This window comes from Trematomus bernacchii, unplaced genomic scaffold (genome assembly GCF_902827165.1).
Source record: "Trematomus bernacchii unplaced genomic scaffold, fTreBer1.1, whole genome shotgun sequence".
NCBI classification, from domain to species: Eukaryota; Metazoa; Chordata; class Actinopteri; order Perciformes; family Nototheniidae; genus Trematomus; species Trematomus bernacchii.
The window spans coordinates 1305047-1324409 of NW_022987739.1; the positions used below are offsets into that span (position 1 = coordinate 1305047).

General features: G+C 39.2%; 1 protein-coding gene across 5 annotated transcripts in view; it reads left to right on the forward strand.

Moving 5' to 3' along the window:
- The window catches only part of gabrb3 (gamma-aminobutyric acid type A receptor subunit beta3), a 57577-nt gene extending 40213 nt beyond the window's left edge, over positions 1-17364 (forward strand). Inside the window, exons 5-11 of one of the 5 annotated variants that reach the window (XM_034147939.1) lie at positions 7086-7306; positions 8683-8765; positions 9425-9562; positions 11417-11569; positions 14406-14650; positions 15678-15758; positions 16818-17364. In XM_034147939.1, the coding sequence (XP_034003830.1) occupies positions 7086-7306; positions 8683-8765; positions 9425-9562; positions 11417-11569; positions 14406-14650; positions 15678-15758; positions 16818-17153 (1257 nt within the window). In that variant the 3' untranslated portion in view covers positions 17154-17364. Of the gene's footprint in view, positions 1-7085; positions 7307-8682; positions 8766-9424; positions 9563-11416; positions 11570-14405; positions 14684-15677; positions 15765-16817 lie in introns of all 5 variants that reach the window. The other 4 variants (XM_034147941.1, XM_034147943.1, XM_034147942.1 and 1 more) reach the window with 4 other exon arrangements.
- The last annotated feature ends 1999 nt before the right edge of the window (positions 17365-19363 follow it).

A 19363-nucleotide genomic window follows, 5' to 3' on the forward strand; every position in this document is an offset into this window, starting at 1 on the left:
GTGTGTGTGTGTGTGTGTGTGTGTGTGTGTGTGTGTGTGTGTGTGTGTGTGTGTGTGTGTGTGTGTGTGTGTGTGTGTGTGTGTGTTTGCCATGTATCATTGGTGTGAACTGCTGACAGAGTCTGATGCTCCATCACCCGCCACCAGGAGAAAATATCCTCCGGCTCGCTGTCCTGACAAGATGAAATATATCTGGTCCCAGCAGGGCAGTGAGAACTGAGACTCAGATTTGGTAAAATATTTGCATGGTTGAAAAGATTTAGTTGACATGTTAAATAATCCTTTGTGTCGGGATCATGATCACCCTGTCTGGTTTTTTTGTATTCATTAATGTAAACGTATCCACAGCTGACCTTAAATTGACCGTACATCTTTCTGCGGATTGATATGACAGCACACTTTATCCTCCTTAGTAACGGTCTGCTCACCTTAACAACCGTCTGCTAGCAAAAATTAACAGACCCCTGGAATTTCCAAATCGACCAATCAGAATCAAGTATTGAAACTAATTATGTAATTAATATCTTTTTTTATGCACGGCTTTCGATTGAAAGTTTAATAAACATGTATATTTTGTTTCTATATCATTCGCTTTGATAATCTATAATTAATTTTAGCACTTAACCAAGCCTAATTTCATTTTTAGTGATCACGCCCACTCTTAACTCGAGAGAAGCTACTCTACTCGAGCATTCGGCCTCCTCATTCTCGATCATATCATCCTGTCTGTGTTAATGCAGATGGTACAGAGAGAAAAATATATTCTGCTCATAGCCGGAGGCAAAGTACACATCTGAAAATAAACAAACCCAGTGCCACTTGAGCATGTGCTAAAAGTTGTTTACTCCTGATACAGTGAATTATAAAACACCAGGAGCTGTTTGCATCCTTTCCATAAGGCATTAAAGAAACAGTTCCATGTTAAATATTCAAATATATCCACTAGTGCTGCAAAACATATAGTTTTTTTTATCTTCAATGCAACTTCAATAAACGTTATAAGACATTGCGAAAGACGAGCATATTGAACTAAGTTAACCAATACTTAAGCTAAATGAAAATGAAGAATTTGCAACCACAGGAATCAAATGTAATAAGAAACTGATTGTGATGTATAAAGGAACAGATCAAGGTTCAAGGTTCAAGGTTCTTTAGTGTCAAACTAACATAGCTACAGAGTCATTATGTCGTTGAAAATCTTAGGTCACAGGCTTCTCCACGTCATTGCAGTTTGAAAAGCGAAGAGTAATGACAGCGCAATGAGTGGTGTGTCCTGCGTTCAGTCAGGTCAGTGAAGGCGTCACACAGATGTCTGAGTGAAGAAGTGTCAGTCCTCTGATGGAAAAGACGTCTGATGAAAGTAATATGGGAAGAAAAAAAATGTTGTGCAGGCGCAGAGAAAAAGCAAAGCTCAACACAATGGCGTCATTACGGCCACTAACACATATTTCCATTGTGTAATCTTTTGATGATTTTCTAGATTAATTGTAAATCCAAAAATTGTGAAAAATGTCCATCCTGGTTTTTCAAAGTCTAACTCAGCATGATAACTGTTCTGGGAGATACTTAAATATTCATCTCCCTGTAGATAGACGATGTAATAAGCTGCTCTAATTCTATAATAATCATATTTAATTCATGCATACAGCTACCCTTATACACAAGGCTTTAACTATGATTATCTTCATTGTCGATTAACCTGCAGAATATTTCCTAATGGTTTAATAGTTTGGTGTGTTAAATGTAAGAACATATTGGAAACCATAGATCCTAGTTTCTCAGAGTCCAAGGTTAAGTTCAAAACCAGTAGATATTCGCTTTTATATTATATGTAAAGAATGAAAAGCTGGATATCTGCATATTTTAGATACTGAAGTTGGCATTTTTGCGTTGGAAACTAATTAAGAATCAATTGATTATTGTTGCAGCTCTAGCTATTGCAGGTTTGGCTGAAATGATCCATATTTGAGAGGCATTTTCTGACATTTTTGCAAAAAATATACTGTCGGACGATCTTTTTTTGCAGCTCTGCAAACTAAACTCCATCTGATGGTGAATCCTTGGGTTAAATCATCAGCCTGACTTGCGAAAGCTGCTGATTGACTGCTCTGCAAAGTGTATGTGTGCACAGGTGTGATTATGTCCGTTATTAGCAGCAACTTTGAATCTGTTAACAAGATAGGGGCTATATTTGGTAAATCGGTGTTAGTGGTTTGTGCTTGGTTTAGAGTCGTGCTGTAAGAGAAGCCAGCAGACAGAGTGGATCTGCAGTGCAGCTCTTGTCTCTTTTCATTTACTTTCACAACATCCTGTTAGTGGTGTTACACTTTCTCCACATTTGTTCCAGAGGAGCAGGAAAGTTGTGAATTATCTGCAGGCTAGTCACACTACCAAATAGGTTATGTTTTCTGTTTGTTTTCCTGCAGTATTACACCAAGCGTGACATAATAATAACACATTTCGATACACTACTGTACTGTAGGTAACTTAAATATCTTTATCATGCTACTAAGTTGAATACTCAATTCTGATTGGTCAATTTGGACATTCCATATGTTGTTAAGGGCTAAGAGTTTTCATCTGTCAGAAAACACAGTGAAATACTTTTTTAATATATCCTTTTAGATTTGTGGAGAGCAGGACACTTAGGATTCCTAAAAAGACAGACAGGAAGTAAAAACTCACAGGAACAGCAGAAGAAGACCGACAGGAAGTAAACACTCATGGGAACAGCAGAAGAAGACAAACAGGAAGTAAACACTAACAGGAACACAGTATGGGCTCTGGCAGTGTTTAAAGACTGGTTAATGGAGAAGAAAATGTGAACATATTTGGACAGTTACAAAAACCTCGATCAGTGCTGCTGCATTTTAAGTTACGTTGCTGTCACCGCCGTTTCTGTCGTTGGTAAGAAGGGGAACGGAGTATTTTTTCTTTCCAGCCTCAGTCTTTCTCCTTGAACAGACTCAGAGAGAAGTGGAGTAAAGGTGTTGGCGGCGAGCTTTCAAACAGCCGGTCACACAAGCACAGTGCTGCCCGTTATAAACCGTGTGGGCGGCTGCAGAGCTGTTGTCTAGGAAATGAGAGTATTAATACAATTCTCACTTGACTTGCTGCACTCCTGTATTTATAGCTTGGAAATGAAAATCGCCTAGTGTCCTTTTCTATTCTGTTGATATTTTGAAACCTCTAACTTATCCTGATATCCATGTTACACACAGGGTTGGGAGGGTTACTTCCTACTTACTATAGGGTTACTTACAATGTATTTGGTTACAATTACTAGTTACCAGTAAAACTAATTAAACAGTGACATTGAGATTGTTCATGTTCTCTAGTGCAATTAAACCTTTCTGATTTATTTCATTCATTTTTCAGAACGTCTTTACCAAATAATGCTTAAAAAGGAAGTGGACTAGACAAAATTGGCCATTTTACAAATTGGTTGAGACATTTCCCCAAGCTTAAATGACACCTATGCTTTTTAAGTACTTCGCCCACCTCTAGCTGTAGGAACAAAATGCCGTTTCTGTGTATTTATTTGGGACTTTATCGCCCCACTAGAACACCTGTCTAGGTACAAAAACCTCCTGAAGCTGTAAAGCTCGTCCTTCCTGAGGTGATGTTAGACATTATTCAGTCTCCACAGTGAGAGTCAGCAGGTATCCATCATGTGTTTAACCCCCCCGTCCACTGGGACACTTTAACATTATCCACCTGCTGCCTGGAGGAAGTGTTATCCTTAAGAACCGCAGACTACAGATTACATAACATGTCATTTGTTAGACGCTTTTATCCAAAGCGACTTACATACATTCAGTACTGTGGACAATCCCCACAGGAGCAATTTGGGGTGAAGTGTCTTGCCCAGGGACACAACGACATGCTGACTGTAGTGGGACTCGAACTTGCTATCCCCTGATTGGAAGTCCAGCACACTATCCACTGAGCCAAAGCCTCCAGATGTAGTTTTATATTGAAGGAGGTTAGTTAATGAGTCAGACCGATCCAACAGCCCTAAGATCCAGCTGTTCACAAGCAGGCCGAGGGAGCCACTGATTTAAAACAAAATGTAAGTTTCAGTAACTTTTCTCCACGTTGAGTTTGGGATTTCAATATGTTTTTCGAAAATGTTTAAATATTAATATATTCTGACTTTAAATTCGGTATTCTGATTGTTTTCTTGCTGAGAAAAAAGTTAGAAAAAAACTGATTTAGAATATATTTTTTTCTGAAAATCTCAGAATACAAAAAAAAAAATCGGAATTTCGAAATTAAAAGTCTGAATTTTCTCAGAATTCTGACATTTGTTTCTGCTTTTGGTCAGATCTAGAAAATGTCTTCAGATGATCTCAAATTGTTTCCGTACTTACAAATACAAGTATGAGCATTTTTATGTTGTAGGTTAGCAATGCGGGGCGAATTTGAGATAAACATTTTCAAATAATGAGTATTGCTATTGAACATTTCTAAAAAAAATACTTTTACATGTTATCATGGGATGGTCTCTGAAAGCTTTTGTATATTCCCTCGTTAATATCTAGTGGAATGACTGAAATCATTTTAATGAAAGGCTTCACAAGGTTGTGTGGGAGGAAGCAGTGACACGGATTGTAGAACAGATCACTTTTTAATTCTCCTGGGATCTTTTATTTGACTCATGCAGAGATGGAAACCCTCCTCCTGCACGGTGTCTCTCTGACACAGTCTGTTCCTGTTCTCCCGGCAGACGTCAGGGTGTCAGGTTGAAATAGACGATGTTTGACTGGCACACAGTAACCGTGTCTGAGCGCGAGAGCGTGAACTCTCCGAGCCGAAGAGGACACGACAGCCTCGTCCTCCCACTGGGACTCATTTACTCTGCGGTGCTGAAACAAACCTCCTTCTGTCTGCTGGGGTTTACATATCCGACACCTAACAGCAACACCTCAAATCAGAGTAAAGACGGTGGATTTTGAAACCTCTATGGCATGGCCTCTGAAAGCTTTTGGATATCAGATATGTTTCTTTATAATGTAATCACCATTTGATGGAATATAACACTCAAAGTTTCAAGTCTAGACCGTCGGCACTGAAGGTTAATTTTCAATCGTGCTGGGACACAATTCAATATTATCATTAATGACTTTCAGTGGAATTGTAGACTTAAGTAGCACACTATTAAAATACTGTAATTTAATATATTTTGTTACTTTCCACCATAGTAGATTATTACAGAACAAGCTCTGACTCCACATTCAGATTTAGTCTCATTAATATCTGTCAAAATACTCTATAAGCGACTTTTGAACATCGGAGAATAAATACTGACTGTACACACACACTGAATTATTCATAGGGATCAATATTATGTTATATTATACTGTCAGTCAAAGCACATTGTGTAATTTATCCCAAACACAAATACAGTTTGTCATGATGCATTCGCCTCGTTGATCCAAATGTGTTCAGAGTAGTCAAGACAAATAATGCAATTCTTTATTTTGTCAAAATGAAGTCAGCAGTTTCTGACTAATTATTCGTTTTGTGTGAGAAACCAAACCTTGTATTGATCGTAACATCCGAAGCAAATCTAAGTGTTTTTTTATTAATACTCTTTGTTTTGAATATGCGATTGCAGCACAGGATTGAAATGTCTGCGTTTTCTGCACTGCCAAGTTTTTGTTTATTTCCTGAGACCTGCTTATTTATTTAAGAGAACATTAGTCAGCAAAAACAAAGCCATGCTGGTAAAAAGCTCCATTAAAAGCTTTTCTGTTTGATGGATACACCTGTGGAGCTCCGTGCACAATGAATTATTCAAAATAGCTGAATGACGTTGCATGTATGGCCGGTAATGTGTAATGAAATGTATCTTTTAATCTATTGATTTATCCATCTTTCTATCAATTGCGGGTATAAAACTTTTGGTATCCCACACTTCAATTTGAATTATTGATTACAAGAAATGTTGTTAAAGAGGCCCTATTATGCTATTTGGGGGTCTCCCTTTCCTGTAGTGTGATCTATCGGTTTCTGTGCATGTAAATGGTCTGCAAAGGCTAAAATCCCTGTGTTCCCAAAACACCCTCCTTTGTTTACTACCAGAACATAGTGACATCACTATGTAACACTCAGGCTTCTATTGGCTAGCGCTCCAACACATTGTACGTGGTAGGCTTAGGGGCGGGACATCTCTAAGCGGCTGACGAATCACAACAGAGCCGGCCAGCTAACCAATCAGAGCAGACTGGGCTCTGGTTTCAGACAGAGGGTGAAGAGAGGTGCTGCAGCACAGGCAGTGTGAGAAAAATAAAGAGCTTTTTGAACATTAAGGCACGGAGACAATCTTAACATATCAATGGTAAAAAGATATCTATCTCTCTGATATGTGCAGTGTAGTTGTGTGGTCACTAGATGAAGCACGGTGCGGATGCTGTGGCTGCAGAAATGTAAATCTATATTGTAGTAAAGTGTTTATTGTGAAGTGTCTGCAGGGTTCAGAGCTGTGCAGAGAACAGCTGAGAGGTTGTTATGAGACAGGTGTGAGATACGGTGACCTAGGGCACACTGATGAGCATCACAGCTGTTTGACCATCTATAAATATAATCATCTATAAATATCACCTTTTTTTTTACCAAAAATCCATCCTGGGCTCCGGCTGCAGACATCCAGTATTTTACACATTTTAGAAAGAGTCCGGCTTCAGTGTGGTCTACATTGTTGGCCTGAAGACATTTCATTCGTATACACACTTTAATATGCTTTCGTTCCATAATGTGCCACTCCACCTTTTTTAGATATTCTATGGAGATGTATCTTTCCACTGTTGAGTGATACATTATTTTTTTTTTAGCTCAGTGCCTTGTTTATCTGTTGCTGCTTTCACAAAATGATTTCCCAATTTTAGATAAACAAAGTACATTTAATCTAATATCATAAGTTTACAGTGCACGGCAGAAGATCCTGAACATAGCACAATTTTGAAACAGGAATAGTGTTTGATCAAGCTGTCATATACCCAAAGTTTGTCAGTACAATTGCATTCATCTGACTTTTATTTATGGTTAAGTATAAGTACATTCTTCTGTGTCCCCCCCCTCAGGACTACACGCTGACGATGTACTTCCAGCAGTACTGGAGGGATAAGAGGCTGGCGTACCTGGGCATCCCTCTGAACCTGACGCTGGACAACCGAGTGGCCGACCAGCTGTGGGTCCCCGACACCTACTTCCTCAACGACAAGAAGTCCTTTGTCCACGGAGTCACCGTCAAGAACCGGATGATCCGGCTGCACCCGGACGGCACCGTGCTGTACGGCCTCCGGTGAGGAAAGATTTTACTCTACATGATAACATAGTTTGCAGGACCCTTATTTCCGCAGTGCAACTCTTCACCATGTAATGCAAACTCAAAATCTCGTCTCGATAGATTCAAATATGTTTAGGTTTGACAATACGGACAAAAACATATTCATACACTGATCAATCTTTGATTTTGGCTATTTTGCTCCATTCTCCTTTCAGACTAGTGGAAAGAACACATCTAAAGTCAACAATTATGAGTTTATTTTAATAACTTTGTGTATTTTTGTCTGTAGATTTCTCATAAAATCACCAAAATGTAGCATAACATAATGCCTCATTTGCATATTTTTCTTTTATATGTAGCCATGGTCCTGGTTATAATTTGCTTATTATATGAGAAATAATAACAATAATAATAATAGCGAAATAAAAATGAAATTATAATTATTGCAAGATGCATTATAGGCAAGACAATATGGAGCCACTACTTGAAGGCAAATTCATGTGTCTTATAAGCTGTTGAATATATTTAATATACACTTTATAAACACTAACTACTGTATGTTTTAGCCAGATTTCCTTTGCACCCTCCAGTCTGATCCAACGACAATTGCATCTTTGAGAAACTGATTTATTTACTCATTTATTTACACATTTTGAAAATCTCGCTAATGCTTTTTTGTCCCATTAACTCCCAACTTTCAGACTCATCACACTGCTATCCAATCTGCCCGAGATGCATAAAGTGGCTAAATGTTTAATTTGTTTTTCTGAAGCCACTCAGCACTAATACAGAGAGCTCATATTGCATAACTCTGAGTGGATTCTCAATAAAGATGTGAAAAGCCTGAAGCACCATTAGCAGTAATTGACAGAGTCTGAGTTTCACACATCATAATGAATGTTTCTGAATTGATTTGTTCTTTTGAAATGAGATGCATGATTTCTATAGAAACTATAATGGGGGACTTCTCTTTAAATTGAATATTGCTTCCTCCTCCATTACAGTATGTGTTGAAAATGACAAAACAAGAGAAACCAAGTTATATAAACCTCATACAGTAGTATACATTTTATATTCTACTGTAGAGCAACTCATTTACATGTAGTTGTATCGTATTCTAGTTTATATGTATATATTTTCTTTTTCCTGCAACTTTCTTGCACAATTATGTCACTACTTTATTGCCCGTTTTTATTTCTTATTTTCTGTATTGTATGTTGCATTATTTGAGGAGTCTAGCACTTTTCAACTGTACCTAGGTAGAACCAGCTAGATGCTGCCTTCAGGGTCCATTACAGAAATACATGATAACTGCACCACTCCCTTGTGTGTGCATATGACAATAAAGCATTTGAACTTCGAATCTGACTTCCTTGTCTCTTATACCTCAGAATCACGACGACGGCCGCCTGCATGATGGATCTGAGGCGATACCCGCTGGACGAGCAGAACTGCACTCTGGAAATTGAGAGTTGTAAGTTTAAGCCTCACATCTTGTTCTCAGTGAAATACAGCAGACAGTTTTACCTTTTCATCGCTTTAGAAATATGAAGAGCGCAGTGATTCCCATAAAGAAAAAGGAGTTCTCACACTCCTCATCTCCCAGAGACAGAAAGTGCACTGGTGGCTGAATCGCCTTGGATTTATTAAGCTGTCGTATCTCTGGAGATTACTTTCTGCAGCCTCTCCATTCACAGCTACTTTGTCTGTACTTTTTCACATGCTTGTACTTTATTTAAGTAGTTCTATGTAATGCCACTTTTACTCCATTACTCATAGCATAACATTTTCAATGTAGGACTTCTATTGATTTTCTAAAACCACATTACTTCTACTTTTAAAGGATCTGAGTACTTCTTCCACCTCTGAATATTGGCGGTTATGAATCCCATGCATCTGTGCAAGTGTGTGTGTCTGCATTCACACACACCCCCATGAAGATTTACATCTCATGCCATCAACACATACAGCCGAATATGATTAGCACTGTTGATGTACTGTAGCTATTAGGCCGACAGATTTCCAAATATAACTACATTATTTATTCAAGCCATCCAACAAAAGGACATGGCTGCATTTTGTATTGCTTTCCTACTCACGACATTCACACCTATCTTGTATGCTGGTTTGCAGATGGTTACACTACAGATGACATCGAGTTTTACTGGAAAGGAGGAGACATCGCAGTGACCGGAGTGACTCGAATCGAGCTCCCTCAGTTCTCCATCGTCGACTACAAGCTGGTGTCCAGGAACGTCGTCTTCTCCACAGGTCAGCTCTCCAATCCTCTGAAAAGGAATTGAAGGAATGAAGGGATGGCGGGATAGGGGATGAAGGGATGAAGTGCAGGATGAGTAGAGGATAAAACGTAGTGAGGGAGGAATGAAAGGTCAAAGGTATGTAAGGAGGGAGGTAGGGATGAAAGAAAGTAGGAAGGGAGGTGTAGAGAGATGATTGGATAACATATGTAATTGGATGTAGAGAAGGAGGGATGAATGGAAGTAGGGAGGAAGGGATGGATGAATGAAGGGATGTAGAAAGGGAGATATGAAGTAATGTAGCAAAGGAGAGAAGAAAGAAGGGAGGGATGATTGAATGGAAGAAGGAATGTAGGAAAAGGGGGGGTATGGAAGAAGGGATGAAGGGATACCGAGAGGAAGGGATCAACTGAAATGTACGGAGAAATGGATGAAGTGGTTTAGGGAGAGAACGATGAAGGGATGAAGGGAGGGAAGGTTTATCGGGTGAATGGTTGAAGGGATGTGGGATGAAAGGGTGAAGGGTTGTGGGTACAAATGCGTTAGGGATGATATTTAAGGTTTTACATGAAGCCCCTAAGTATCAGAAGATGTAATTTGTTTTCCTGCAGACTCGGTGTACACAATAGGCTTTCCCGTTTAAAAATATATACAGAAGTGGCGTTAGATCAGTACAGGAACTCATTGAGGAGTTTACTCTGGTTTTACATGGGACACAAACAGCATCTCCTGGGTTAAAATACAGTGTTTAGCACCTGTAATGCTCCTTGTTAAATGTTAAAGTGTCTGCAGACAGCCCTTAGTGTTTATTTGCATCAAGATTTGACCCTGATTGTAACGAGCTCTAATAGCCCTATTATTTCCTCAGAAATGTTCCAACATTATCCATGCCTGGAGGAATAATCACTGTCCTGGAGTGTTTGTAATATAAGAGAATCATTTATGCTGTCGGCCTCATGATACATTACACTCCTTTAAGTACAGGCCCCATTCCTTTATCATTAGCTTGAAGTGGGTTCAAAGGGGTCATGGTATGATTCAAATCCCATAATGTTTTTAACTTTAGAGTTTTAAGTACTGAATCATCTGAGTTAGTCAAATTCAAGGAATAGTTTGGGATGTTCAACTAACTCTCATGTCTGTACTTTAAAACCACAGTACACACAGCTACCGCAGCTAGCAGCTAATTAGCTTACATATTATCCTTGTTATTTATCGTACAGGAGTGAGAGTGGTGGCAAAAATTATCAATGGAAATGTTCAGAAATACACTTTTTCACATTTGCTCTCTTGCATAGAGTAAGACGAGAAGGTTAATAGCACCCTCACTTTACCTATTTCTTTAAGTTGCATTATTGACATATTAGTAATTAATGTTAATTAGGTTGAAGCCAACAATAAATATAGAGTTTCTAACTAACTAACTAACTAACTAACTCCCATGTCTGTACAATGAAAACATGTACCACAGTGCACAGTTTTCCACAGCCGATTAGCTTAAATGTAGCTTCAATATTAGCCTTGTAATTAACAAACAGGGGTCACATTGGTGTCAAATATATCGACAAGAAATATAAGTATGTGAATTTCGAGTCAAACTTTGTGTGTGTGTGTGTGCGTGCGTGCGTGCGTGCGTGCGCGCGCGTGCGTGCGTGCGTGTGTGTGTGGGCGTGTGTGTGTGGGCGCATTAACAGAAATTGCATTGTGATGTTTCATGCACACAGATAATCTCAAGGCTACATTTCATCAGTTCATTTGCAAGTTGAACTCCCCTTGTCTTGTTTTCAAAGTGATGAAACCAGTTCTTGAATTAACGAGGGATTCCATTCCTCTTCTTCTTCTTCTTCTTCTCCATGTTTACCTGCAGGTGCCTACCCTCGACTGTCTCTGAGCTTCAAGCTGAAGAGAAACATCGGGTACTTCATCCTGCAGACCTACATGCCCTCCATCCTCATCACCATCCTGTCCTGGGTGTCCTTCTGGATAAATTACGATGCCTCGGCTGCCAGAGTTGCATTAGGTACGATGTTTGACCTCCGCTCTATGGCTTCACCGTCACTCACATGTCCACAGTTTTCTAAACATTTGCAAGCAATTAACAATCGCTGTACCCCAGGCATTTCACACTCTAGTTATGTGAGATGTAAGATGTATATGATTGATGGCATCCTGTCCCCTTAGAGATGGTGTAAAGTTGATTGAATATTTGTGGAAGATCATGTCAAGTTCATGTGATTTACCGCTCTGGGAGCTGAGGGGATGATATGTGGGGGTGTAGAGGCGATAAACAGAGGGTCTGACCTTTAAAAGTCTGTTTTATTTATGATTATAAAACCGACAGGAAGTGACCCTTTCCTTACCAGTGTGAGGGAGGAGTCTCAGAGGTGTGTAGCCGAATGAAGAGTTTAACTTGATTATGTATTCTAAAGGTTCCCCATGCATTTAAGGCCTTAGAGAAGGACATTGTTTTAGAGTTGAAGCCACACCAATATCTATTTTATATTGACAAAGGATCAAATGGTGTTTTTTAAGTGAAAAACGTTGCTCATGACAACAAAAAAAAGCTAACGTTAGGTTATAAAGGAACTACAGCACGGTGAGTAGAGACATCATTTCAGACTTCTAAGCAAAACACACACAAAAAAGATTGACTTCAAGACCAGTGAACAAGAAGTGGTAAAAGGCTGATTCATTTTAGGGTTAAGGACTCATTCCTGCACCACTCTATTGTAAGTTATTAATGTTTTGATTGCTGCTAGATCACTTCATAACGGTTCTACCCAATCACTGGCAGCAGGGCGGGTAATGACTATGCTTCAACATAGCCAGATTAGCCACGTTGCTTGAGTGTCCCTGCATTTATGTTTCAGCACCACAACCCAAGTATTATTTCAGCCCTAGTATTAGTTTAATGGCCATTCCAAAAAAACAAGATGCTTTTTATGCATTTTTGACCTCTTTTTACACTTTAGTTTTAAATACGAACCTTTTATGGTGTGTTACGTTCGTGTGATGTATTAGGAGATCTAAGACTTTCCCTTTGGCCTGAGGACAGAAACAAAGAGGTGGCTCAGTTCACCTCTGGAAAACACCCCGCCATCTCTAATGCATTCACCTCCGCCTTAATGGGAATCCTCATTTATCATGTGTTTGTAAGAAAGAGCCTGTTATTGCAGCATTCAGCTGTGTAGATTATGTGACGTAAAGATTCATGTGATACATTTTGAGGAAGGTTTTCCGATTGAAATCTCCTTAAGGTCGGACGCGTTCAGGTTTCAGGTCTATGCAGTAAGAGAGCATTTACAGTTATTATCCTAATTCAATCACAGGTTTCCATTCTCTCTGCCATTATGGTAGTTTCGGTACCCCTGAGGAACACTTGCAGTACACATATTAAAACCTCTAACAGCATTATTACATTTCCTTTTGCTGATGCTTTTATCCATAGCAACTTACAATAAAAACATGTGTAAGCAGTAGAAAATGACTTTAGAGGGATGGTTCAGATTGTGCAGTTACAGTCTTACCCTAACCCTAACCCTTACTACACTATTGGTTGACTTTGTTGAGTACTATCTAACCCCCGTAAAACACAAAAGTCTAATAACACAATGTAACTAAGTGATTGAGGCAACTGTAGACCAGCAACTGCAAGGTAAGATTACGGTTCTTCTCAATGGATTCTGGTGGATTTTCCGAAATTTCCGAAAACAGCTTCAGTTTCCATCAGAATTGTCCGTCTGACAGCAAGGTGCTGATTAATGGGAAACCCTAAATGTTTGAGCACCGTCTATCAAACGTCAAGCTACCCTACAGCACCCCCAAAATAAATCTCTGGCGCCGCCACTGAGCCTGACTATTTGTGTTGGGGGGACACAACTTTTTTTTTTCTCCAAAGGGGGGGCCTGACAGAAAAAGTTTGAGAACCACTGCTTTAGCCGATGTTACGTCAGAGAAAACAGTGAACTATATATGTATTATATTTCTATATTATATAAAATCTTCAGGTCTTGGTTGAGTAACCGTCTCCTCTGAGTTTAGATTCTTGCTCTTCTCTTTGTTCTGCAGAAATCAATGCAGTGCTCTTAACACCCCCGAACACACTGTACCTCACTGTACAGAGCAACGGTTTTTCGTTAAATTACGTAAGTCTGAGTGGACAGAAATAGACACACCGTCCAGGTCGGTGAGCCATCCAGGAGACACAAAAACAACTCAGACACATTTACTGTTGATGGTGCACATTATCGAGAGAACTGCTACACTGCTGTTTATCCTGCATCTGCTGAGTCTGTTCACTTCCTGCTAGATAAAGTCATCAAACTCGATAAGGAGAGGCATCAACAAACTTTCATCTGAACCCTTTTCGAGGCTTTATCCTTAGATTTTATGATCAGGTTTAATGGAGAACCTCGGCTGATAGAAATGTTTTGTGTTGAGACTTTGATAGTACCTCAGTGCTCTCTCTTAAAATGTCTATAAGAGCCAGCACACGCTGTATTTTGTTTTCATCACTTCTGGCAGGTTTCATTTCATGGCTAGAATCCAGTTTTTCTTCTGACTTTGGTGTGTTCAAATCAGAATTTGAAAATATATTGATGCTAAAAGAAAATGTGTTGGAGTGTATTGCATGAGCGTTTGAACAATGAATAAAATATAACTTTAACAAAAACCAAAATTCAAAGTATTTTTAACCAGGTTATACTTACAATGTTTAGATCTTGATAATCGTCTTATGGTTAAACATCATCTGTATTTTTTCACGACCTAATTTTTTTGTATTTCCGGGTTAATTTTGGTCTTTTCATTTACAATCGGGTGATTCTTAGTCAATTCTTTGTCTCATTTTCCTCCAGGGATCACCACTGTCCTGACCATGACTACCATCAACACCCATCTGAGAGAGACTCTGCCCAAGATCCCGTACGTGAAAGCCATAGACATGTACCTGATGGGCTGCTTCGTGTTCGTCTTCCTCGCTCTGCTGGAATATGCCTTCGTGAACTACATCTTCTTTGGAAGAGGCCCTCAGATGCAGAAGAGACTGGCGGAGAGGGCGCAGAAGGCCAACAATGACCGAGAGAATTTAGACAGACCCAGGGTAAGAATCATTTTTAAAACACCAGAAAGTCAGGTTACAATCTCTTAACTTCCCAAAGATAAGAACAGAAAAATTGTTTTTAAGAGTGGTTAGCAACCTTTTTACCGATCATAAATAAGAAACCATTGACTTTTGATACTCTGTGTCATGGACTTAAAGGTGGGGTAGGTAATTTTGGAGAAACCAGCTCGAGATCGCTAGAATTTGAAAATACACAGCCGGAAAAAATCTGCCACTTCCTTACAGAGCCCCTCCTCCAACACACACGAACGCGCACATGACCAATGAGGGCACGAGATAAGTTTGTGCCCCAATGGAAAGCTGACAGGCAGGTAGGCCATCCAGTTATTTTAGCCGGGCCGGCTAAAATGATTGGTCGTGCTTTTTACAGTACTACGGCTTCCACAGATTACATTTATTTATGGATTTGTTGTCAAAGCACTTAAGATATTCATTGCTATCGGGATGTTAAGAGCATTCCATGGAATATAACAAAAAGTGTATCTCGAGTCGGCTTCTCAAACTTACCTACCCCACCTTTAACTTGAAAATTCGGGCAACCTAAGTGATCATTGTGTATGTGCTTATTTAGAAAAGACTGTATGCATGTTACGAGCAGTAAATGAAATTTGGCATATGTGAGTGAGCGCAGAATAAATTAGGAATAACTTCTAAAACGTAAGAAGTCACCATATGATAATTTGTTGGTTAATTAAGTAAAGGAATTGATCTGCTTTGGGGTCAATTCCTAATATAAACATTAGTACCTAATTTGGCACCTGGCTAGATGGTTAGTTGCACAATTCACAGCTTTAGGTTTCTCAGAATCACTTTCATATCCAAGAACAATATGTGTTGTACCCAAAATATCTAGCCATGAAATGAATTGTCAACACTGGACATTTCTGGTCGATACAGTGGAACAACTTCCTTCTCCTCCCCGTGTACTTAACGTAATGATTCTCACCTGAATACACCTGACCAAAGCTCAGACAGAGGGGTATCTCTTTGTGTTTCTCCTGGATAGTCCCTTCTGGAAGGAGGCAATTGCAAGTCTTCGTCTGTAAAACAGTCCAATCAGGTTCACGGGCGGCGCCCCTCACGCAGGGTGAGTGTCTGTCACTGCCTGTGGTGTCACATCTGTCAAATGTGTGACAAAAACAACATATTTCATCACATCTTAACCTGCCATTTCTGTCAGAATCACCATATCATAAGAATATCATCCTCTTTAATACATTTGTAGTGTTTTATTGTCTTTAAGTGTAACAAAAATGCAACCAAACTACTGAACAGAGACATATTAAACAACGAGGGAAGTCCTGCCCCTTTTTGGAGTACCCAAATGCTTACTTTAGAAAAATAATAACAAAAGTCTAAAGACAAGGGACAAATCATTTGTTTGTCCAGCCATGATTAAAACATGAAATATGTTTGCAGTTTTATTATTATTATTATTATTTAAGTAAAGTCGCAGCTAGCTGTATCATAAAAGGGATTAGAATTGTAATACAAAATTGCAATTATTTCAATCTAATCTTATCCACAGCGCCATAGGAATAAAATCTTAGCTAAATAAAGTAGACTTTTTCACACAAGCAAATAAGAATGAAAGTATTTACTGAGTTTGACTTTTGCCTGTAAACTATACATTGGTGAATTCACTTTCAAATAATTGTTTTTATCAATTTATCAATGAAACCGAATCACGACTATAAGATTCCATTGACAGACGATAAACTATCATATATTTTTATTCAAACTATCTCCCAGTCCAACATTAACATGAGGTCTGATATGGGCCTTAGCATAGAAAATGACTAGTAAGAGTAAGTAAATAAATATTCACCCTGTCACTTCCTCTCATGTCTCGTAACCACGCTGTTCGATGACTGTGTACATATTGTGCTTCTATTTTTGCCACCATGTCTGAATGATTTATAGATGTTTTTCAGTGTGTTTTTGTGTGGGAAGCAGTAGCTGTCATGACATTAGTATTACAGCCAACCTTGAGCTTAGAAGTGATTTAACTTTGGGACAGGAAACCTGGTTCTGGAGGCCATAATCCGTCAGCCTGCGAGACGGCGGCGGCTCGACGCTCGCTGCACATGTGTCATTAGTCACCGCAGCCTCATTTTTTAACTGCGCTCCTGTCTGTTGTGCTCAGGTCGACTCCCAGGGGAACATTTTACTGACAACCTTGGAGATCCACAACGAGGTGGGAGGGAATGAGATCACCACCAGGGTGTGCGAGACCCACAACTCTTCTTCCATGGTGTTCGACAACTCTGGGGTCCAGAACAGGAAGCTGAGCGAACCACGCTCCAGCCTGGAGAGGAACGTATATTCGAGGAGAGCGCGTCTGCAGAGAAGAACCTCTCAGCTCAAAATCAAAATCCCAGACCTGACGGATGTGAACGCTATCGACAGAATGTCACGGATAATATTCCCCTTCAGCTTCTCCCTCTTCAACGTCATCTACTGGCTTTACTATGTCAACTAATGCACTGGTGTTTTGTTTTAAACACACGTCTGTGTCATTTCTTTATGTGAAGAACATAATATTACACTTTTTTTTTTATCATAGCGAGACTTTGATGAAAGAGACAGATTCACAGTCACGAGGATTTAACTACAAGATGCATTTTACAAAGACTTTACTGAACTGTATCTCTGCTCTATGAAGAGCTGGGACATTGTACGTCTTTGCGGTATTGTTTATGAGAGAGAATTTACTGCTTATACTTACTGCTTTAGGTTATGGGGTCGCTGTAATTCAATGTTTTGCTAATGGACAAGACAGCTGACGAAGACTCTAATCATTATTTTACTCTTATTACAGTCGCCTGTCAATCTGCACAAGGACAAATATTATCATGTAAGCATAGACTCTGAGTTTATGGAATGATTTGCAATGAAACTAGATTGAAACGACTGTTCAACATTTTGGGAAATTTAGCTTATTCCCTTTCTTGCAGAGAGTTAGATGAGAAGAATGGTAGCACTTTTCTTAATCTGCCTCCACCTATTATCCCCCCCTACAAAAATACCTCATCATGTTAAATTACAGAAAAGGAGGTCTAATGCCAGCAGTCAATTAGCTGAGCTTAGCCTAGCATAAAAAGTGAAGGCAAGGGAAAACATTTTAGCGTATTCCCTAAAATCTTGAAGTCTTACTTTAATTCGTTTTGGAGCCATTGACTGTTTTCAGGTTCTTTTGTAGTGGACACCGGTACTGCTGAGTCTTTGCTCCAGTCGGGGTTAAACACTGAGTTCAGTTGTCCAACAGTAACTTTCAAAGCGGAGGAAATCCATACCAGCATTTTATAAACGTCTCCTCCTTGTTGAGGTGTTGTTCTGTCATCCACAGCCAATATTGAAGGGATTATTTAGACTTTTTTGGAAATATTCTTCTTTGCGTTCTAGCTAACTTTCAACCTTTTTAATCCCATTTGGTAAACTCATATATAAACACAAATGTAAAACGTGCAATAGCCATTTCTTGGCCGAACAAAGAGATTTCCAGTACATATCCTTTTTAACACTTCTACGATTTCTAGCTGTTTCCCTCTGTTCACAGTGTTTATGCTAAGCTAAGCAAATCTGCTGCTGGTTGTAGCTTCACATTAATTGTCTTACTTCTAATGAGAAAGTGAACGAGAGTATTCCCCAAAATATCAAACCACTTATTTGACATTTACAGTCACCCGTTAACTGTTACATTTCAGTGTTCAATGTCATATATCCAACCACAAGTAGAACATTTTTCTGTGACATGAGCGTTTATTCCCAATACTTTTATAGTAACATGTATTATCTTATCAGTTTACACTATTTCACTCTTTGTGCTTTCAGGACTTCTCTGTCTCGATCTTTTATTGATTTTGTGAAAAAGGTATTCAATTCACATGCCGATTTCTTTTTTCTTGGACACCGCATGTTGGACCGTCACGTTGATTTGATCATTTCCATCCATTCTTGGTTCTCTGTGAAATGTAATGTACATACTGTAACTACACATTTTGTCTTCAGTTCACATGAATTACAAGCCTTTGTTGTCAGCAGTGTGATGCTCAGTGATTCTTTTTGTCCTACTTCACACAAAAATATATTTTCCTATTTGTGTTGTAAATATAATAACAAAAACTGAAACGTTGGACTTTAATTAAATGTACTACAGTATGTCAAGAGATTTCACATAACTGTCTTAGGTTTACAAAAATGTAGGTTGAACTTAAAGGTCCCCTATTACACTGTTTTTCATCAATATATTATAGGTCTCAGATATATACAAAACATGTCTCTGAAGTGTTTGGCTGAAACACCAAACAGATCATTGCAGCATCCCATCAAATTGCTTTCAACTTTCCTAAAACAGTTATGTGAAATTTGTTGACATAAAACCTTTAATACAAATTATCGTTTCATTTTCAGTGTAGATGAAGTGCTACAAGTGACGAAGGAATATGATTTTTTTTATCCGTGTCTCCAAAGCAACCACTGTTGGCACACGGCTCGCTGCGCACCATCTGCACCGCCTGGTTGAGCGGCTCGCGGCGCGTAGGAGTGACACCACCTGTCAGAAGTCTCGCTCAGCGACGCCCGTGTGCAGCCGCCTGATGGAGCCCAGCATCCTGTCACAAATCAAACCAAAACGCACAACTAATGAACCAGGCTTCATATTTCTGATGTTTCTGCTGTGTGTCATAAACA